The sequence below is a fragment of the Kogia breviceps genome, chromosome 17 (genome assembly GCF_026419965.1).
Source record: "Kogia breviceps isolate mKogBre1 chromosome 17, mKogBre1 haplotype 1, whole genome shotgun sequence".
Taxonomy (NCBI): Eukaryota; Metazoa; Chordata; class Mammalia; order Artiodactyla; family Physeteridae; genus Kogia; species Kogia breviceps.
Genome location: NC_081326.1, coordinates 38,737,554 through 38,760,761, shown reverse-complemented (window position 1 = coordinate 38,760,761; position 23,208 = coordinate 38,737,554). Strand labels below are relative to the sequence as shown.

The 23,208-nt window shown below is 37.5% G+C and overlaps 1 protein-coding gene across 1 annotated transcript in view; it reads right to left on the bottom strand.

Moving 5' to 3' along the window:
• Window positions 1-23,208, bottom strand: part of INTS8 (integrator complex subunit 8) — a 49,373-nt gene that overhangs the window by 10,286 nt on the left and 15,879 nt on the right. Inside the window, exons 9-20 of the mRNA XM_059042864.2 lie at window positions 22,370-22,470; window positions 21,533-21,674; window positions 16,534-16,604; window positions 15,974-16,149; window positions 14,693-14,826; window positions 13,002-13,112; window positions 11,114-11,315; window positions 7,057-7,178; window positions 2,901-3,085; window positions 2,425-2,458; window positions 1,710-1,766; window positions 1,549-1,610 (exon numbers count right to left, since the gene is read on the bottom strand). Of these exons, the coding sequence (XP_058898847.1) occupies window positions 1,549-1,610; window positions 1,710-1,766; window positions 2,425-2,458; window positions 2,901-3,085; window positions 7,057-7,178; window positions 11,114-11,315; window positions 13,002-13,112; window positions 14,693-14,826; window positions 15,974-16,149; window positions 16,534-16,604; window positions 21,533-21,674; window positions 22,370-22,470 (1,397 nt within the window). The remainder of the gene's footprint in view (window positions 1-1,548; window positions 1,611-1,709; window positions 1,767-2,424; window positions 2,459-2,900; window positions 3,086-7,056; window positions 7,179-11,113; window positions 11,316-13,001; window positions 13,113-14,692; window positions 14,827-15,973; window positions 16,150-16,533; window positions 16,605-21,532; window positions 21,675-22,369; window positions 22,471-23,208) is intronic.

The window sequence follows — 23,208 nt, the reverse complement described above, 5'->3', positions numbered from 1 at the left end:
CTCCTCCTGCTCAATACAAATATCTTTTCTGGTCAAACATTTAGTCACATTTTATTTTCTCTGGGTTAATTTACATTAATTTTATCATGAAAATAATAGTTAAGCCTACTACGTGGCAGCCCTTATTCTAAACACCTAGCTTAGAAAGTTTATTATTTAATCCTCACAAGGTAGGTACTATTCTTATAGCCATTTTACAGATGAGGAAACTGGCACAGAAAGCAACTAACCCAAGGTCATATACCTGAGAAGTGGAGAGGCTGGGACTCAATCTCTCTGAGTCTGGCTCAGAACCTCTTTGATAAATCATTCTTTTGCCCCATTTATAAACACACATTGAAAAAAAATCAATCATTAGTTTACCGTCTAAACTTAGGCCAAAGAAGTAACACCAAAGAGGTATTACAACCATCAATTAAAAAGGCAAAATGGGGCTTCCCTAGTGGTGCAGCGGTTGGGAGTCTGCCTGCCGATGCAGGGGACGCGGGTTCGTGCCCCGGTCCGGGAAGATCCCACATGCCACGGAGCGGCTGGGCCCGTGAGCCATGGCCGCTGAGCCTGCGCGTCCGGAGCCTGTGCTCCACTATGGGAGAGGCCACAACAGTGAGAGGCCCGCATATCGCAAAAAAAAAAAAAAAAAAAAAGGCACAATGACCTCTACCTGATTCTTGGATTGCTATTTAATATACCAAACTTTATGTAAAAATCTGTAGTTATTTGCTTCAGGAAGCATAGTGCTTCTGTGGGGACTAAGGCTCAGTAAGCGGAGGGAAGGGTCACTCACCCAACTTTAGACTCTCCGAATCCCTGTCAGAGACAGAACGGCTTCCAATCTCTAAGACTGAGACGGAAGCAAATTGCTCTCATTCTACTGCCTGCTTACTTACCTAGTACAATCTTTTCTTCTTCAAAAATGCCACTAAAAGCAATAAAGTAAGGCCTAGATCTGCCCTTCAGGCACAAAGAAGATGATTGGCAGGGAAGAGAGAAAAGGAAAAGTAACTTTTGGGAGGAAACAAATGGACTCTCCTGAATGAGAAGTTGCTACATGTGGGAAGAGAAAAATATAAATGGTTTCTTCTTCCAGAAAAGGAACCTTTTCTTCCCCCCCCCCAAAATTCCCCCATCCTCTTACTGTGATTCTCAGGAGATGAAAGTTAAGAGAAGATTTCTTAAATTACTTAAAGAACTTCTTAAAGCAACTAAAAAGGGTTGGGAACCTCTGACAATCACTGTTAGAAAAACCTGATAGAAAGTCATTCATTCTTTCATTAGCCTCAATTTTCTAATTCTCCCACTGACAAGGAATCAGGACTACTGAGAGACTGTCTAGGTTCTACTTAAGGCTAGTATACCTTAGCTCTTACTTAGTTATGCATTATCCATAATTTTTAGGATTTCTCTGTTAACAGAGAAACATGAAGTTGGCTATAGAGTCCTAACAAATTGCAGCCTTTTAATCAAATTATTCAAGGTTATCTACATCAGTCAGGATGGTTTCTAAATATATAAACAATTTAATAAAATGTAAGCTATAATACTTCTTACTTGGGGATGGAGGATGGCCAGATAGAAATGTGTTCAGCTGTAATATCATTCACAATGTCCTCCTTATTAAAAAAAAAAAAAAAAAAAAAAAAAAAAAAAAAGCATGATTTAAAAGGAAATTTCTTCCAAAGATTTTTTAGATGAAATTATAAAATACTTACCCGAACATTGTGAAGTTTCACAAAGAGTGATAAAATAATAGTCAAAACCAACGGTTCCTATGAGAAAGAAAACACAGAATCCTTAAATATTATATATATTTTAATATTTCTCCCATCAACCTCAAGGATACCAAGTATTTTCCTTCAAAAAATTCTTACCATTTTGAAAATTACCACCTGTTTTAGTTTACAGTACACTAAAGATCAACTTTATTTTTAATCTCAGGAAAGAAATGACACCACACAATTTACACAGAAATGACCAAATTTAGGTGTCTGTCCTCACGTCTTTTGAAATTGAGTAAACAAACCTCTTTCCAACTAGTACTTCCAGCTACCTCTAGAAAAAAATTGACTTTTTATTCCTTAAAATAATATTTAAAGGATGGAATTTAAAGAGTGGAATCTATGTCCAATAAATAAATATGACGTTAATCCTATCAAGAAAAATTAAAGTTAGGCTTCACCCATCTAGCCCTATCATGAAGAATTTTTTACAGTTTAAAAAACACCTATTCTATTCACTAAAACATGGTAGGTAAATGCAAAACAAACTTCTCCATTCAGACTATCCCATCCTCAAAAAAATGATCACTGAAGATAAAAAGCACATTAACAGATTACTTAAATAACCAGCATTTAAACACTCAATATTTTTTTGTCATATTCTACAGAAATCAGCAATAGTAATTAGATCAACTTTTATAAAGCTTACCCGTAATTTTTTGATAAAAGAAAGCAGTTCACTCCTACAAAAAACACAAATTGTGTATATGCATTTAATATCAGAAATTAAAAATAAAAACAAGAAAGTAAATTATACGTGAAGGTTTATTCCTAACTTTCCAGTCCTGCATGTATAAAAGAGTATAATATTCTACTGTCATACTAACCTAATAAAATGTCTTTCCTGTTTTAATCACATGTGACATCTTCAGTACCATCCGACCAAAACTGTTGGTTTTGAACTCAGGTTTGATTATATTAAATGATTAATAAGTAGTCTCGTAAAGTAACATATAGACAAGGTATTTCCTAAGGTGACCATATCAGACAAGTCCATCGGAGATCAGCACCACAGAATTCTTACATTGCCCATCTTTATGATACACAGGGATAATGGCAGATGTTCTTACAACAGTACAAATAGTATAAATAAATAACTAAAAAAACAAACTGATAGAAACATACCGATACATTATACCTAATGTAGACTCCCTCTGTTTTATTAAACTAATTCTGCCATCATTTCCTCGTTTGTGTTGACTGGACACACTACAGATCTGAACAACAACTTCCCAAAGGTCTTTAGCAGTCCGTCTACTTTCTTTAGGGCCTGGAAGTTCTTTGCATGTAGCTGCTAAAAGCTGTCCAAGCTTTAACATGAAAAACAGAAAATACACAAAAGATAATTTCTATTATTGAGGAACATTTGAAGAAAGATAAATAACTGCCCACACATATGAAGCACAAGTACTTTATGCTGTGCCTTGTATCCAACCACTGAGGAATTGAGAGCTCACTGTCTACTGACAGATCTGAATCCGATCTGGGAAGGGGATCCTCTGGTCCCACCACATTATTATCCTCCTTGTTTCTAAACAATTATAGTCTAATGAGAAGAAAATGAGACAATGCAAAGAGGTATGTGATCTATTAAGTGGGAAAAAACAAAACTGCTATATACACATAGTATGATCCCACCTTTAAAAAAAAAAACCGTAATGGAACATATACACTACAATGTTAACTGTAAAAGCCCAGAGATGAGACGAAAATAGGGGTTAAATTTCACTCACACAATTTTTTTTAATTTTAATGAAAAAAATGAGGAAAAAATATGGACACTGAAGTTGGCAGAATAAAGGAACAAGATCTAGAGCAACTTTTCTCTAAGAAAAATGATAGCAACTGGGGATGGAGCTACTGCTGATGCGAGGAGGTAGAATTAAGGAAGGACAGATTACTGAAAGTGACTGATCTGAATAAAGGCAGCTCTCAGGACCAAAGGTGTAGGAAGGACCCAGAAATAATGAATGGAAGGGCTGAAAGCAAAAGGCAGAGAAAAGACAGGCCCAAAATGTAGAGAAAGAAGAAGGCTTATATGCCAAATCCAGCACGTCTTTCCTTCTATAATTTAAGCAAGAGAGTGCCCCGCTATCCTTTGTTTTTAGTAATTCTTATACATCATTTCTCTTTAGAGGGTAAAGTAGCCAAGGATAATTCACATCCATCAGGAATCCTCAGTTTCCTGAGTGGACCCAGAAAAGGTTCTCCCACTGCTTAAAGAAAGAGGCAGGATTATGACAAAGGTGAAAATAGTGCTTTTCCCCCAAATTTCAAACATAGAAAAGTTGAAAGTACAGTTCAGTAAATACCTGAACCCTTGACTTAATTTACAAGAATCTGGTGCTTCCTAAAGCTAGTGAAAATGGTGTTAAAAACCCTAGCTCTGCTACGTGAATGGAAATCAAGAGCCCCTGATCTCGGAGAACATTTCATCCTGCCTGCCTACTGCACACACTCTTCTCGAACAACTGGGATCACAATGTATGCACAGTTCTCAATTTCACTTTCTGTCGTCAGAGATCACGTGCTTGGCTGAAGGTTACTACATTAAGCAAGTAAATCCACTTAAAAGTAAGAATTTTCAGAGGTATTAGGCCCCAAGTCAACTGAAGTCCACAAACATTCTTGAGCATCTCCTATGTGCTGGGTATCAAGAAAAGCATTGAAAATATGAAAATTAACTGTCCTCAAGAAGCTCACTGTTTTACAGGGAAGACAGACAGGTGAACAAATAACTTACTATACAGTATAAGTGCAACAAAAGAAATATGTCCACAGTACAACAGTACAGAAGTAACAAGAACAGCAAGTTTGCGAAGAAAAGAATTATGGAAAGCTTCAAAGAAATTACACAAACAGGAAAAAGTGGAAAGAGCATCTCGGCCAAATGAACAAACAGCACACAGAAGTGCAGAAGTGCGGAAGCCTGAGAAAGCACTGCGTGTACAAGGGCTGTGAGCGCTCTGGCACCACAGACAGATCTGGCATGACAGGGAGGGAGAAGGAGAAGCTCCTACACCTTAAAAGGCCTTGCAGGGGGCTTCCCTAGTGGCGCAGTGGTTGAGAGTCTGTCTGCCGATGCAGGGGACACAGGTTCGAGCCCTGGTCCGGGAGGATCCCACATGCCGCGGAGCAACTAGGTCCGTGAGCCATGGCCGCTGAGCCTGAGCGTCCGGAGCCTGTGCTCCGCAGCGGGAGAGGCCACAGCAGTGAGAGGCCCGCGTGCCGCAAAAAAAAAAAAAAAAAAAAAAAGGCCTTGCAGGCCATGGCAAAAGCCATGGTCTTTGTCTTATACCATTATGACTGTTAGCACCAACCTCTCCTCCTCCTCCCACTAGCTAGTCTCTTATAATCCAAGCGTCCATAAATGCTGTACATTTTCCAATATACTACACTACCTCCCACACTGATCCAAGGGAGAGGCTGGACTGTTTTTATTATTTCAAAAAGTTATATTTAGTCACATGCATAAGATTTTTTTCCTTTCCTTTTTCTATTCCTAAGAGAATGGAAAATAAAATTGATTAAAAATCACTTAATATTTCACTACCCAGGGATAATGACTATTAATATCCTTCCAGACTCTTCCTTATGCATCTGTATATATATTCCACACCAAATTCAAAGTTTGAAAGCTGCTCTAAATTGTATAAGTTTTAATACCTGATCCCTTACTCTAGACTTCTTAATCTGATTACTTTCTCCTCTACGTTAACAAGGGAACAAGGGGCCAACTAGGGAAGGAGACACACAAAACCCTAATCCAGATGAGACAATGAGATGCCTCAGTAGCCCCTGCAGCAAGGTCACCTCATACCCTTCCTCCTCTGTGGCCAGATCAAGGGGAACTGCAGGAAGCAGTGAGCTAACCTAGCCCAAGGTTAGGCAACCTACAACACAATACCCCACGCCCTTCCACACCGCAGGCCCTCGAACATGCGGCTAGCCTTCCTGGTGCACAGCTCCACAGAATTCCCAGCTAAGAGAAGCAAAGAGAAAAGCCGCTGCACTGTCATAATACTAAGCAACGAGCTACTGTTCTAAGTGGAAATGATAATCTTGAAACAAAACGGTTGTCTCATCTGAGAGTTTACTAAAGACAAGAGACTGCTGGGCATAATCAAATACCCTAGATATTAGGAACTCCTATCTCAGAAAGTTCGCTAAAAAAAACAGATATAATCAATGTCTGAAATTCCAAAGAGAACGATGACTCAAGTATGACAATAAATTTTTATGAACGACCATAAAGAAAACAAAAAGGAGGAAAAAAACGAAAGAAATCAGTAAGTCTTCAAAGGGTTGAAGTGAAATGAGCTCAGTTTTTTAAAGGCCATACATGAAATAAGGAAGAAGAAACAAAAAACCAAAGGCAAATGTAAAAACTGGTACAGTGTTGCAAGGTTTACAGATAACCATCCATTTAAGGGACTGTGTACTGAAGATGAGATGACTGCAGGTAAGAACAAAAGGTAACACAAGCATTAAGAAAAGAGCAAGGAAATCTGAAGGACCAAACATACATAAAAAAAGTGGTAAATCGTGAAATGTTTTGTTTTGTTTTTTTAACTACAAGACCAGAAAGGGAGAAAAGTTCACTGCTTATTCAGGGTAAACATAATATTAACGAATGAAAGAAAGAATCTTAGGGAAGACCTCCTGTCTCTCTTTATTTTTGATGTTTTCTCCACCCAGAAGCATTTTCAGTTGTGCAGGATAGGTGTAATTAAGAAAGGAGAATAAACAAACAACATACCATCAATTCACTGAATGAACTGTTTCATATGGAAATAATCACTAATGCAAACATGTACCCTAATAAGAATCAGGTATCAACTTAGAGAGTTTAACAGGCTTTGAAGAAGGGGAAGGTGCTCAAGTGGAAAATGGGTGCAGCTCATCCCTAACGGCACCCCCAGTTCAACCCAGCTAGACCCAGGTATTCCAGAGCTGAAACCAGGGTTTGACGATATCAATCAAAGCAAGAAAAGCTGACTAACTTCTCACTAGTTTAGGATTATACCAAAATGTTGTCTATTAACGGAATAATTTTTGCTTGCATTCTCGTAACTATAGGGTAGAAGAAAAAAATATTAAAGAGGGCAAACTCAAGTGCCTGAATTATCAAAAACTATACCTTTACCTACAAACCAACAAGCATTTGTCCAAACTTAGACTGAATCTTAGAAAGTGGACAAGCTCCCTAAGTAGTACAGATCTAAAGAAACTGGTCCAATAATCCCACCCTAATCATCCTTTTAGATTAATCATGAATTACCTTTACATATGGATTACTCTGAAGCAGAAATGCAGGAACTTGCAGGGTAAGGTATTCATTTTCCCTCCAGTTTAACATAAAAGCAACACATTCCTCGGCAATAACTTGACGAAGAGGAATATCTAAAAAGCGAAGAAGAAAGTAGTTGGAGTTACCATCATAACATTAAAAGAACAAAGCATGGGACTTCCCTGGCAGTCCAGTGGTTACAATGCTGTGCTATCACTGCAGAGGGTGCAGGTTTGATCCCTGGTAAGGGAACTGAGATCCTGCAAGCCGTGCAACGCGGTGTGGCAATCAATTAACCAATAAATAACAAAGCAAATAGTTGCTCGGAATTCCAGCTGAACAAATTATAAACAATAGTTACAGATGAAAAAATAGAAAGACACTAATATTTTATACTTTTCTCTAGAAAGTTTAAGGTTTCCCAATAATAGGTTGCCACAGTTCCCACTATTAATCAACAAAATTCTCTACTAAGAACACCTTAAGATGCCTAATACTCTACTGTGGAAGTCTAGGAGTTGGTACCCAGCCTCTACAAATTTATAATTTAAATGAGCAGAGAGGGACTTTCCTGGTCGTCCAGTGGTTAAGAATCCACCTTCCAGTGCAGGGGATGCAGGTTCGATCCCTGGTCAGGGAACTAAGGTCCCACATGCCACAGGGGCAACTAAGCTCACATGCCGCAACTACTACTGAGCACGCAGGCCACAACTAGAGAGAAGCCTATGGGCTGCAACTAAGACCCGATGCAGCCAAAAATAAATAAATAAATGAGCAGAGAAGAACCACACAAACAAAACAAATATATAATGGTATGGTATAAACTTCTAGCTATTTAGAGCACAGAAATAGGTAAACCATGTTTAAAGCTGTAATAAATCCATGTTAATATGTTTTTCATCTTTAAATAATTTTTCCTGATTAAAACATGATAAATATTCATAAGAGACAAATCATTCACTCATTCAAAAAATACGTACTATACCTGTAACAATTTTAAATAAAAAGATATGAGGGGAAAAAAATCACTCAGAATTGTTTGACCATTATTTCCTTTGAAATAAATAATTATTAAATATACCTTAATATTAAATACATTGTGAATTTTTGTAGCTCAAAGTATATAATACTCAGGTTTTAATGTATTTCAACAAAGAGGAGAAGAAACCCAATGAATACTAAATAACAATGTTAAAACTTGAAATGGGGAGAGCTATTAAACTTCTGTTTGTTTGTTTTTTTTAGAGACGGGGTCTCGCTATGGTGCCCAGGCTGGAGTGCAGTGGCTATTCACAGGCGCGATCCCACTACCGATCAGCACGGGAGTTTTGACCTGCTCCGTTTCCGACCTGGGCCGGTTCACCCCTCCTTAGGCAGCCTGGCGGTCCCCCGCTCCCGGGAGGTCACCATATTGATGCTGAACTTAGTGCGGACACCCGATCGGCATAGCGCACTACAGCCCAGAACTCCTGAGCTCAAGCGATCCTCCTGCCTCAGCCTCCCAAGTAGCTGGGACTACAGGCGCGCGCCACCGCGCCCGGCTAAACTTCTTGAGTACCTATATTTTTCGGTCTTTCTAAAAAGTCTTTGCCTGTGGCTATTTGTTTATATCTCACGTTATCCCAAAAAGCAACTGGAGATGACAAAAAAGAGGCACAGGAACACACCAAAATTAAGTAAAAATACATTATTTGCATCATCTTCTTAAAGGAGTGAAGATAGAAGTAAATTTAATATCCCAGTGTACCACATGTCACTGTGCGTTGTGCACCATACACTTTGCCAAAGGAAGGCCAGATAGCATTTGCCTCCAAAGTGTCCTTTATTCACTGGGCATCTCTCATTAGTGAGTCCACAATGGTTCTTAAAGAAGAATCAGCATCTAGAGAGTGAGGTTCAAACGTTTTCTTGTTCTTCCTAACAGTACATCCTTTCCTTCTCATTTCAAACACTGCTTATAACACAAACTATGGGACAAATAGATGAACATTCAGTAACTTAGGGGAGAGAAGGAAGAATGGAGGGAGGGAGGGAGGGAGGAAAAAGTGAAGTGAACTCCAAACTACTCAAATGCCAAAAAGATAGTACAAAGAGACTATAATTATTTGAAGGCATTTCCAACCATTTCAAAGAGTAAAAGCACAGGCTTAAGTTGGCCTGATGAGTTCAAAACACATTTCTGTCTCTTACTTCATGACTTCGGCCAAATTCTTTAACCTTAGTTTCTTGATTTACAAAACAGGGATAATTAAATAAGAAGCTACTTCATGAAGCTGCTGAGAGGACTATATCAGTTATGCACCTAAGCTCTCAGAAGAATGTCTGACATGTAGTTATTAGCACTCAATAAATGTTAAGGTTTTTAAAATTCTTTTTGCTTTTCCTTTTAGAGAACCAATCTTCAACCTTTAAAAAGAAAACACTCTGGGGAATTCCCTGGCAGTCCAATGGTTAGGACTCTGCTTTTACTGCCGAGGGCCCAGGTTCGATCCCTGGTAGGGGAACTAAGATCCCACAAGCCGCACAGCACGGCCCGAAAAGAAAAAGGAAAAAAAAAAAGAGTTTTAGAAAACACTGTTGACAGTTAGTATATATTAATTAGATCAATTTTTATTATGATACTGAAGGACAATGATGCATTAAAACTCAAAGGTAGGGCTTCCCTGGTGGCGCAGTGGTTGAGAGTCCGGCTGCCGATGCAGGGGACACAGGTTCGTGTCCCAGTCCGGGAAGATCCCACGTGCCGCGGAGCGGCTGGGCCCGTGAGCCATGGCCGCTGAGCCTGCGCATCCGGAGCCTGTGCTCCGCAACGGGAGAGGCCACGACAGTGAGAGGCCTGCGTACCGCAAAAAATAAAAACTTAAAAAAAAAAAAAACAACTCAAAGGTATTCTATCTATACAGTGCTAAAAAGTTGTAATTTCTTCAAGAAATCACAATGTTATAACAATTAAATTAATTCAAAAGACCCCAGAGGGCCAGTAGCCATTTGTTTGGGCACATTATGAGGACCTTGCTTTAAATAGTAAAATTGAAGTGTACAGTATTAAATGTGTACAGTATGACTGAAATGCTCTAAATATTATTAAAACATGTAAAAGTAAGAAACTGCTTTAACTCAGCAAGATTATATGTAACAGATGATAACTCTTATGATAAAAACATTCTTATGATAAGCTTCTTTTCATAATAAGATCTTTACATTTAGAACTGGACAGTCAAAATCTGTTCCTAAAGTGACTACAAGCGACTTCCTGACCCACAGGCAATCATGCTGAGGGCTGTCTATGGCAGCTATGAGGAAATAAACCTTCAACATGCAGCTTCAAGGACATTTTGAATCTTTTAACAGAATATCTTAAAATTGCAATATAGTTTTCGTAGTGTGTTGAATGCTGTCCCCTCAAAATTCATGTACACCTGAAACCTCAGAAGGTGATCTTACTTGGAAACAGGGTCTTTGCAGATGTGGTTAGTTAAAATGAGGTCATACTGAATTAGGGTAGACCCTAAATCCAATGACTGGTGCACTTACAAGAGGAGGACATGGACGGACACACACACACACACACACACACACAAGGCCACGTGAAACAGGGAAAGACTGGAGTGATGCAGCTACAAGCCCAGGAACACCAAAGGCTGCTGGGAGCCAGCAGAGGCTAGGGAGAAGCAAGGAAGGATCCTTCTCTAGAGCCTTCAAAGGGAGTGTAGCCCTGCCAGACCCCTTGATTTCAGACATCTCATCTCCAAAACCGTGAAAAAATTAATTTATGCAGCAATAAAGACCCAAAGCAGCCAAAAATAAATAAGTAAATTTTAAATAAATAAATAAATTTCTGTTACTTATTTACGGCAATCCTAGGAAATTAATAATTTCCTACATTTTCCCCAATGTTTTCAAGTGAACTCCACATCTGAATTCTGTTTTAAAAGACAAGTAATTTTTTCATAGATGGTAAAAAGTCCAGTAAATATTCTTTCAGAATATTCCCTACAGTTACTTGAGTACTAAATTTCTGAAATTTGGCTTTGTGAAAAAGTCTTACCAGGAAGCCTCATTTCTAGATATCCTCGCACCCTACTAATAAGATCAGAAGGCGGTCTCTCCCCAGATTGCCCTGTTCCAGCTTCGTGTGTATGAATATCCAAAAGCAGCATCTCATTCAGCATGACCTGACGAAGTTTTGGTGAGAATTCTGTCACCAACTCCAAACACGCAGCAAATAGCTGTTTAGCATGGGAAAAGTCCTATAAAAAGAAACATCAGAATAGCCTGGATCACCTTTCCTCTGGAGTCAAAAAATACATCTTATATAAGTACAGAACAAAGAGGAGAAGAATTAATTTAAATGGTTAACACTGGTTATCTTGGGGAGCGAGGCTAGACTATCATCTTTTTATCATCTCTGCACTGTTCATTTATTCCAATAAATAATTCTTCTGTAAATTTTTTTTTTTGGCTGCACCACACGGCATGCAGGATCTTAGTTCCTCAACCAGGGATTGAACCCATGCCCCCTGCAGTGGAAGCACAGAGTCCTGACCACTGAACCGCCAGGGAATTACCTGTAATTTTTTAAAAACATCCAATAAACAATCAATGTAATATACATGCTATGTTACTAAACAAGTTTTACATAAATTATAAAATAACAAAACTAGGGGACTTCCTTGGCAGTCCAGGGGTTAAGACCCCACGCTTCCACCGCAGGGGGCACAGGTTCCATCCCTGGTCTGGGAACTAAGATCTCACATGCCACACAGCATGGCCAAAAAAAATAAAATAACTAGAAGTTTTATATAAATATTATATACATATATCATACAGGTATAAAATTCCATGATTAAACACCCTCCTCCCCCTAAGATAGTCAGAATTAGTTAGACCTTACCCCCTTCAACAAGGTTCCACATTCTAAAATTTTGCACACAACCCTATTAGCCTATATAATTGACTAATAAGTAAATCAAATCAGCTGTGATCCGAACCCTTTCCTACACATGTCTTTCTAATTTTTCCAAAGAGTAGCCTTCGCTTACTCTCTCCACATGATTCTTTCACTCGTACAATGTGGCTTCTATCCCCCACATCGTGAAGAAGAAATAGCTCTTACTAAACAAAGATCTTCTAATGGCACAATCTACTCAGTACCTTTCAGTTACCTCACTGGACTTAGGGGCTGCAACCCAGTCCTGTCCATTCCCTTTTCTTGACATCCTCTATCCCCTTAGCTATTATGACCCCACAAGTCTGGTCTTCATACCAGACTCTTTCTCACACCCCTCTTTTTGGATCCTGTGCTGAGTCCCGTAGGTTCTGAATATTCTCCCAGGGTGATCTTTTTTTTTTTTTTTCGGTACGCGGGCCTCTCACTGTTGTGGCCTCTCCCCTTGCGGAGCACAGGCTCAGCAGTCACTGCTCACGGGCCCCGCCGCTCCGCGGCACGTGGGATCCTCCCAGACCGGGGCACGAACCCGTGTCCCCTGCATCGGCAGGCGGACTCTCAACCGCCGCGCCACCAGGGAAGCCCCAGGGTGATCTTTGAGGATCCCCAAATCAGTATTTCCATCCCAGACTACTTCACAAATAGATCCTTATGTAAAAATCTACAAAAGTGATTTTAAGGATTTTTATTTTGGTTTTCTTTAGCTTGGAATACAATCTTTACTAACTGAACCCTAAATACAAATAAGAACTATTCCTGTTCTAATTTTTTAAAAAACATAGAGTAGTAGCCATATGTCCAAAACCATTTTCGTATAGCTACGAGGGTAAAAGGAAAAAGAATAAACCAAAACGCCTTTTCAAATATCCTCCTAGGTCTACAACTATGATTTTAAGATCAGGAAAACACAAATGATTCTGATTCCTGGCTACATGCTAAATTTACAAAGCATATTCTTGACCAGATGTCAATGTATACTTTTACTCACCTTAACAGTACTGCAGTGTAAACCCTTGGCCATTAGAATGTAAACCAAATCTCTTGTTAAATTGTCTTTGATTCCCAGGATAACACCACTATAGACAGAAGGTATTTCCCACTAGAATAAATAAAAATCCACAGATACACACACATAAAGCCAAATATAGATAAGAATCTTTCAGTAATAGTCAACCCCATTTAAAAAAATCATTCAAAAGTCATTTTTGAAAGAGAAAGGACAATGACAGCTGTATTGAAATGCTCATCAAAATGAACATAATCACTATAATGAGCTAGTAATAAATAATTAAATGGATTGAAACTTTCTGAAGGATAGCCTATAGAAATAAGGAAAAAAAAAATTCTAGGAGGTTAATACGTATTAACTCATATGATCCTCACAACAGTATTAAGTAGGTACTACTACCTCCATTTCACAGATGAGAAAACGGAGACACACAGAAGTCAAATAACTTGCCAAAGACTATACAGCTAGTTAAGCAGAGAGCTGGCATTCAAACTCAGGCAGCTAGTACCAGAACTCCCGCTCTTAACTATTATGCTATATACTTCCTCTCTATATAAATGAACACAAATAACAATATCAATGCTAAGAAGCCCAACTAAGGTTCAGACCAATTTTTCATTTCACTGCACTTTTATGTTCAAACCCCACAAAATATACAGCAATTTCTTGCTGCTTTTTATTACATATTCAGCAGAGGAGGAGTATACAGTTAAATTAGAAGAACCACCATAGTACTTTAATTTCACCTGTATCTGTGGACTGTTTCCCCTGTATCTCAAGATACATTCCACTGAACTGTTTAAAAAGCTATTTTCATTTGCACCTTCCACACAGCAAAACTTAAATAGACAACTTCAGAAACATTAGCTTGGCATTTTAAAAAGAATATCTAAAGCCAAAAATGTTCTAAAAGAAGTTTTAATGAAGTGGTTCTAAACTGTAGGCTTTAGACTTCAAGAAGATATGAAAAAACTAAACCAAAAATACTCTGTAAGCACACAGCAAGTATTAGCTCCAGACTGCATAAATATTATATCTAACACACATATTAACAGCTATACTGAAAATGCATGTAGGTGTTATGACAACAAATGAAATATAAACTCATTTTTTGTTGTTACTGATTTAATAGTAACTTTTTTGGATATTTCATATTTTCTCTGTCAATGGATGTTCAAAGAGCAATTACTCTCATGTGCAGGTCCTTCACATTGTTGATGAATTGTTGACAAATAAAAGGGGTTCTTATTCCCAAAAAGGCCAGGGAACAGCTCTTCTATGAAATTACATCAGAAAACAAGGGTAATTTTCTTATCTGTTCTTTTTTTTTTTTTCCTGGCTGTGTTGGGTCTTCTTGCTGCACACAGGCTTTTCTCTAGTTGTGGCGAGCGGGCGCTACTCCTCATTGCGGTGCGTGGGCTTCTCATTGCAGTGGCTTCCCTTGTTGTGGAGCACGGGCTCTAGACACGCAGGCTTCAGTAGTTGTGGCTCGCGGGCTCTAAAGCACAGGCTCAGTAGTTGTGGCGCACAGGCCTAGCTGCTCTGAGGCATGTGGCATCATCCCAGACCAGGGATCACACCCATGTCTCCTGAATTGGCAGGCAGATTCTTAACCACTGCACCACCAGGGAAGCCCCTTCTTATCTGTGCTTAAGAGAGGGTTTTCTTACCTTATTAGACACTGTCCAGAATTGGCGCTCTGAAGTCATACCATGTAATTCAATTAAAATCTGTCGAATCCTCCAGGGATCTACTGACAATATCAGCTGATGCTCCAACTGGCCAATGTTGACACTTGCTGAGGCTAAGAAAGGAAGGAGAGGTTTCCATTTAAATAATGATTTGATTCAAAGGTATACATAATCCTATAAATATGAGAATGGTAATTTACTGAGAGAAATTGTGCATGTTTATAAGTATTATAAGTTAAAAGCATCTCTCATCTTGAAAACTGATTTATTCAACTTAATGCAAATTATGTTTTAACTTCACTCTCATATAGAAAGCCTAACACAATTTTTATTATGTCTTCATTTAATAAATGAATGCATTTAATAAAGATAATGAAAATAAAAACATAAAAATCAGTAGCTGGTACATGGAACGAATGATGTGGGATATATGGAAAAATTTAACTTATATAGACAGTCTCCTACTTTGGAACTTACTGTATTAAAAGCACATATAAAATGTTTTGAGCAATAAACATTAAGAATGTGTTTTCTGAAGGGGAGAATGAGGAGGTGGAGGCACTGCCTTCCCCAGAAAACCAAGAATTGATCATTAAAATCCCTCACTACAACTCGGCTTTCAGATATAGTCTTCAATAATGCATTTCCAGCATTTCATCTGCGTTAATAGCATTCTTTCCCTTTACACCTGGACTGTCAAAGCAGTTTAAATCTAATGAGGGTCAAAGCAGCTAAAAGTTCGTTCAGCCAACTGAATTCTCTGTCTCCCCTATATTAAGTGTTGAAGCTTGTATTTCTTATTAATGAGCAGCACTATATTTTCTACTTATATTTATAAAATAAGAGAAAAAAATGGAAGAAAATCATCAAATAAATAAGGCAAAAATGGCAATGGTGCCAAAGCTGAATGTTTAGCCAGAAGACAGCATCACGGTCATATACAGGCTGAAATGCATGCAAGCCTGTACCTTTTATTGTTCTCAACCACTCCTCTCCCCTCCTGTTTTTTACCTTCAAGAACACAGCAGCAGAGTTACGTGGGTCTACTCCCCCAGCTAAAATCTTTTATGTTTCTAGGCCTGTATCTCCATGAACCAGAGACTCAGCAGAGTCCCAAGACTTAACTGCTTAGACAGAAATCAAAAGACAGGTAAATGTCTATTAATTACCAGCATTCGTGTAATCTGAAACAAATTAAGAGGATATCCTCAAATACACTGATGGGCAGAAGGTGCCAACATTTCAGCTAGCAGAGCTAACCTGGGATATCATAAAATGAAGTTACTGGTTTAATGCACAGATTTACTCTAGGGGATCTCTTCCTCATCTGATCAACAAGTAGCTTTCGTTCTTCATCTTTCAACAATGTAATGAAAAGCTCATGTGAAGAAATCATGAAAACATACTGCAGGTCTTCCAACCCCAGACACACATTCCTAGATCAGTAAGAAATATTATAAAACAAAAAAGTGTATAATTTTAGTTTGGGGAAAACAATCATATTAACCAATTTTTATTAATAAACTGTTTAAAAAGCCACCATTCAATAACTGCACAACAATAATTTGAAACAGCTTTAAAAATTTCTTTTCGGTCCTTATTTAAACTTTGTGATTTCAATGCTACAATATACAAAAGGAGTAACTGACAGAATCCTAAGTTTTGTGTGGCTACACGAATCCAAACCATAACCGTTCTTAAATACCAATTATTGCCTGGTTATAAGATAGGCAGGGCAAATCCAAAACGATAAGGAATAAAAGATATTTTTCTCACAGGACTAAGTTCAAACTTAAGAAAAAGAAAAGAAAAGCACTTACTTTAGAAAAGCAGCCATGTTTCCTTTCAAAGAATCTGAAGCTTTTTCTAAATTTATTGATCTTGAACATACCTAGGAATTTGAGTAGTTTTTATTTGAATATGGGTACTTTAAAATAATTATACTACAGTCTGAAAAGTTTAGATTTAAAAACAACTGAATTTTCCTTTCAAACATTATCAGTCACAGATTTGGTTAAGCAATTTAAGAGATGAGACCAAAGAATATGCAGTAAAGAATAATCTATTTAGCATACGAACAAGTCCTGCCAAAAGTTGCCAAATTAAATGGAGTAATAACTTTAAGAATCAGTAGTTCCTGCCAGAAAAGTGAGAAAAGGGTCATCTTAGATAGTTGAAAAGAAGGATCGATAATAAAGTATATAGAACCAATGGTTAAGATAACCAAGGTTTAAAAACTAAACAATGAAAACAAAGAGTAACAGAAACCAGCTATGAAAATATTAGTTATCTAAAAATAACATCCTTATAATATTATTCTGAGTTTATTAGAGTAGGCTTCCTTCTCACATATTATTTACAAGAAGTCAAAAAATATATATTAGTGTAAAAGCTCCCTAACCTTAAGAAATTGTCAAATATTCTCTAATATGTTGACACAAAAATTAAATTATATAATGTTTATAGAAGCATTATTCAGAAGAGCTAAAAAGTGGAAACAACCCTAAAGCCCATCAACTGATGAATGAACACTCAAAATAGACAGTGAAGAGAATATCCAGCCAATGGGATACTATTCAGCTATTAAAAAACAATGAAGTACTGACACACGCTCCAACATGGATCAAATTTTTCAGGTTTTCAACATCAAGTGAAAGAAGTCAGTTATTTATATGACATGTCCAGAACAGGCAAATCTACAGAGACAAAAAGTAGATTAATAGTTGCCTAGGGTTGAAGGGATAGAGGGAAAATGGGAAATGACTGCTAATGGATAAGAAGTTTTGTTGCGGGCTTCCCTGGTGGCGCAGTGGTTGAGAGTCCGCCTGCCGATGCAGGGGACGCGGGTTCGTGCCCCGGTCCGGGAAGATCCCACATGCTGCAGAGCAGCTAGGCCCGTGAGCTACGGCCGCTGAGCCTGCATGTCCGGAGCCTGTGCTCCGCAACAGGAGAGGCCACATCAGTGAGAGGCCCGCGTACCGCAAAAAAAAAAAAAAAAAAAAAGTTTTGTTGCAGATGGGCAGAAAGGAATGAAATGGTGTCAAACTGGCTGAGGTGATGGCTGCACAACTCTATGAACATACTGAAAATCACTGAATTGTACATTTTTTTTTTTTTTTTTTTTTTTTTTTTTTTTTTTTTGCGGTACGCGGGCCTCTCACTGCCGTGGCCCCTCTCGCCGCGGAGCACAGGCTCCGGACGCGCAGGCCCAGCGGCCATGGCTCACGGGCCCAGCCGCTCCGCGGCACGTGGGATCCTCCCGGACCGGGGCACGAACCCGCGGCCCCCGCATCGGCAGGCGGACTCTCAACCACTGCGCCACCAGGGAAGCCTGAATTGTACATTTTAAATGGGTGAATTGTATGGTATGCGAATTACATCCCAATGAAGCTATTAAAAGAAAAAAAGGAACAATAGTATTTTTAATCACCATGCTCAGAAACAGTATCTTAAAAGTACTTTGCTCAGATGAATAGGTTACGCTATCAGTATATAACACATCTGAGCATCTTGGAGTATGTACAATATATTTACATTCTAATAATTCTGTCCTACTGTGTACATAAATTAAGTTTGCTACTATATGTAAGATCTTAAGATAAATAATATTTGTGTCCTTTCATGAGATTGTTTATTCAAATATAGAGATGCATTGTACATGTGTCATGTGTTCAGGAATATGTGGTAACTCCTGATAAGCAACATAACAGGGATGTTATCTGAATTCACCTCAACTTTTTAAAAATGAAAAATATGAAATAGGTGACATCTCTACAGATGCTATAATCACTGAAAAGATAACTAAAAACATTAATATTAATCAACTTAAAAATTTAGATAAAGTGGACAAATTCTTAGAAAAGAACTTCTCAAAACTAATCAAGAAAAAAGAAGAGCGGATGAAATCACTGAAATTGAATCAATGCCAAAGATCTTCCCACAAAAAAAAATCTCCAGGCCCAAATACATCATTGGTAAATTTTACCAAACACTGAAAAAAGCAATGAGTCCATTTTCTTTTCCAGGCAAAAAGAAATGATCCACACCTCAATTTATTTATGAGGCACACATGACCTTAGTAACAAAATCAAAAACAGGACAAGAAAGAAAAAAAACAGATGCATCAATCTCACACACGAAGTTAAAAAAATCTTAAAGTATTAGCAAGCCAAATCCAGCAATATATATTAAAAACAATCATAACATGACCGGAAACTAATACAATGTTACATATCAATTATATCTCAGTTTAAAAAAAAGATCACAGCCTAGTTGGGTCTATCCACACAAGGTACTTCAACACTTAAAAATTAATATATTTCACTACATTAACCAATTAGAAGAGAAAAATTACATGCTTATCATAATAGACATAGAAAAAGCATTTAATAAAATCTAAAAATAATTCATGATTTCTTTAAAAAAAGAGCCTTCAGTGAATTAAGGATAACCAGAAACTTCCTTAATCAGATACAGAGTAACTATAAGAAAAACCTATAATAAACATTCTAAACAGTGAAAGAGTACAAGCTTTTGACACTAAGAATGAGACCAGGAAGCCCATCAGAGCCTTTTCTACCAAACATTGTACTGGAGATCATTGTCAGCACAGTAAGAACAAGTACACAGAAATAAAAATGAAAAGGCTAGAAAATGAAAAAACCAAAATGCATTATTTACAGATAAAGACTATTTAGAAAAGCAAATGAACCTACAGATAGAATTTTTAAGAGATTAGCAAGGTAGCTGGAAACAAAATCATTATACGGAGTTCAACTATACCTCTATACCAATGCATAAACTATTTTCAAGTTCATAAAAAAAATAAAATAAAAAGACTTTTATGGAAAAATTATAAAGCTTTAAAGGGCATTAAAGAATGTCTACATAAATCAAAACCTACACCAGTTCACAGATTAGAATACTCAATATTGTAAAGATACTAATTTTTCACAAATTGGTTTTTAAAGGTAATGTAGTTCCAAACAAAAATCCAACAGGCTTATTTGTGAAACTTGATAATCTGAGTCTACTGTCTATAAGAAAACACAAAAAGACAAGCATAACCAATACAACTTTGAAAAACAAGGTTTGTACTTCAGATGATATCAAGACGGGGATACTGATATATGGGTAACAAACAGAAAAGTGGTACAGAATACAGCCCAGAGACAGGCCCACACACATATGGATACTTGGCATTCAATAGAGGTAGCACTGGACACTGGTAGAAAAAAGATGGAACTTTCAATAAATGGTACTGGAACAAGTGAGGAAAAAAATGACAACAGACCCCCTACTTCATGTTAATACACAAAAATCAATCATAGGTGGATTAAAGACCTAAATGTGAAAAGAAAGCTAAGCTCTAGAGCTTTTAGAAGGTAAAATATAGGACAATTTTCATGACTACAGGATATGAAAAGCTTTCTTGAACAAGACACAGAAATCCACTAATCTTTTCCTTTATGGAAAAGATTGATAAATTTTATTATATTAAAATTAAGAACTTTTAAAATAATAAAAAGTTAAAAGAGAAGTGAAACGCAGAAAAGATACCTGCAGTATTTAAAACTAGTAAAGGACAGAATATATAAAAAATTCCTGAAAAAGAAAAAAAAAAGACAATTCAACAGAAAAATGAGGCATACCACTTGGAATGGGTACCTCAAAAGACAAAATCTATATGTGCAAAAAATAAATGAAAAGTTGCTAAATTTCTCAGTAATAAAGGAAATGGACGTTAAAACCTCAATGAGATACCATTATACCATGACCCTGACAGGAAATCTGACAATACCAAGTGCTGACAATGATCTTGACCAACGAGAACTCTAATGCATGCTAGTGGCAAAAACATTTGGAAATTATATAGTAATATTGCAGATAAACCTTCTCAGGAATGTAACAGATAAACTGTATGTGGGCGCACCAGGATATATGTACAGTATGTTCCAAGAAGCACAATAGCCACAAATTGTAAATAACACAAATGTCTATCATCTTAAGAATAAATAAATTGTGACATGGTCATATAATGTTGTAACACCTTATTACAGCAATGGAAAAAAAAAACTGTACCTGCATACAACTTGAAAAAACATCTCAAGTATGTTCACTGAGAGACAAAGAATTTATTTTGTATGCTTTCATTTATGTAAAGTTCAAAACAGGCAAATTAAAGAATATTCTTTAAGGGTACATACAAAGGTGATACAACTGTAATGAAAAGCAAGGAAATGATTATCACAAAAAAAGGACAGTGGTTTCCTCAAGGAGAGGCAGAGAGGGTTTGGTAAGGAGCATAAGAAGGACTTCTAGAGCATTGGCAGTATTGTATGTTTAGAACTAAATGGTAGTAATTGTACTCTATGTACTCCTCTCAAGGTCTATGACATTAAGACTATTAAAGAAAGAGAAAGATACAGTAGAAACACAGATTCTGGAGTTCACATGAGAGGCAAGAAGTATGATCCAGGGTTTTTAGTGAGCAGGTGATTGAGGTTTTGGATGAGAATTAAAAGTGATATGAGAAGTTGAGTGAGGCAAGGACAAAACTTTTGTAAATAAAAACATTAAAGGGAGAGCAAAAGAGATGTCAGTGGAGGACTAAGGAAAAGCCAGTGATGGAGGAGAACCAGAAAAGAGCTCCGGCAGAAGACAGGGTTGGGGATCGTGGTCTAGCAGCAGTAGTAACAACTATCAGCCAGAGAAGGCAAGTCAGACGAAGGCAGAAAAGAGGGCACTGGATTTGGTAGCTAAGAGATCATCGGTAAACTTAAAGCAAAATTATAAATCAAAAGGGGAAAAAAGTCTTACCTCAAGAAGAAAGTCTATTTTCTCTTTATTAGGTCTAAGAAATAGCTGGTTAAATTGAACACCAATCGCTCTACCTTCCAATATATCACGGACTGTGTTACAGGCACAGACTTTAAAACAGATTTCATCTAGAGCTTCATTTCTGTAGAATACAAAAGCAGATACACGAATTTTTTTTAATAAAAAGGAATATATTGCAAAACTAAAATCACGGGCTTCCCTGGTGGCGCAGTAGCTGAGAATCTGCCTGCCAATGCAGGGGACACGGGTTCGAGCCCTGGTCTGGGAAGATCCCACATGCCGCGGAGCAACTAAGCCTGTGAGCCACAACTACTGAGCCTACGCGTCTGGAGCCTGTGCTCTGCAACGGGAGAGGCCACGACAGTGAGAGGCCCGCGCACCACGATGAAGAGTGGCCCCCGCTCACCGCAACTGGAGAAAGCCCTTGCACAGAAACAAAGACCCAACACAGCCAAAAACAAAAAAACAAAAATCACAAGAATGAGCCATTTACTCTTGAGAGGTAAGATCTTACGATATTCAGGCACGTTAGTAAATACCTAAGTCATGGCTTGAATTTATCAAGGGACAATTTAGCTATACAGATTAGGTAACAGAATCAAATTGTACTATGTAAATTTTTTTTCCCCAAGCACTTTTAAAATGGATTAGATGAACATTAAAGTGGCTCCTCTGGCCACATTAACTTCCCATATACTAAAAAAAAGTGAAAGTATTGTGTCAGACATACAGGGAGTTTGGAGGGATATTTTTGATAAATCTGAAATGCACACTTACCCTTTTATTCAAAAATCAAAAAGTAATTCACTTCCTTACCCCTGCTGAGCCTTCTGAAAGAGCTCTCTTAGGACTGACTGCCGGAACTGCACAGGTAAACTGAAGGTTAAATTGTCTTCAGCGAAAATCTTTGTTACCTCCTAGAACACAGACACAAAATTGCATCCATTTCAAAAATCATAAAAGAATCTTTCCAAAAAAATTTTTTTAAATAAAATTTTAAAAGTCTTTCTATAATAGAAATTACACAGTGAAGAAAATCATTAAAACTTCTTGCTAGGAAAAAAAAATCTTGCTAGGAAAATCTTCTCTTTCTAAAATTTTAAAATTACGTTACAGATACAAATAGCACCCCCTCACCCTTTTTGAAAATTGAAGATCAAAAGTGAGAGGTGAGAGAAGAATCAATGAATAAGAAGTAATTTAGCTATGTTATTAGAGAGAAAGTTTTTAATTTCTTCTCATCCACTTTGCATATGGGTTCAGGGACTTCCCTGCAGGTCCAGCAGTTAAGACACTGCGCTTCCACTGCAAGGGGACTAAAATCCCCCAGGCTGCGCAGTGCAGCCCAAAAAACAGGGGGGGGAGGGGTTCATACAACAAACTTTAAAACACTAAAATAATTAATTAAAAATAATTCATCTAAATATAACATGTTAAGAAACTATTCTAATCAATTTAAATGGTTTTAAATATATTATTTAGTGAATTACACCCACATTATTAGTCTTTTTCTGTTCTTTATCAACTCTTTATCTCTTTATCAATGGAAGAAAGAAAGAAGGGGTGATAGTGTGGGGATTTCTGGAAACAGCTAAAGCTAATCAGCTCTACCACAAAAGCACTGACAAAAATGGTTTCAAAACTATAAAGCAACC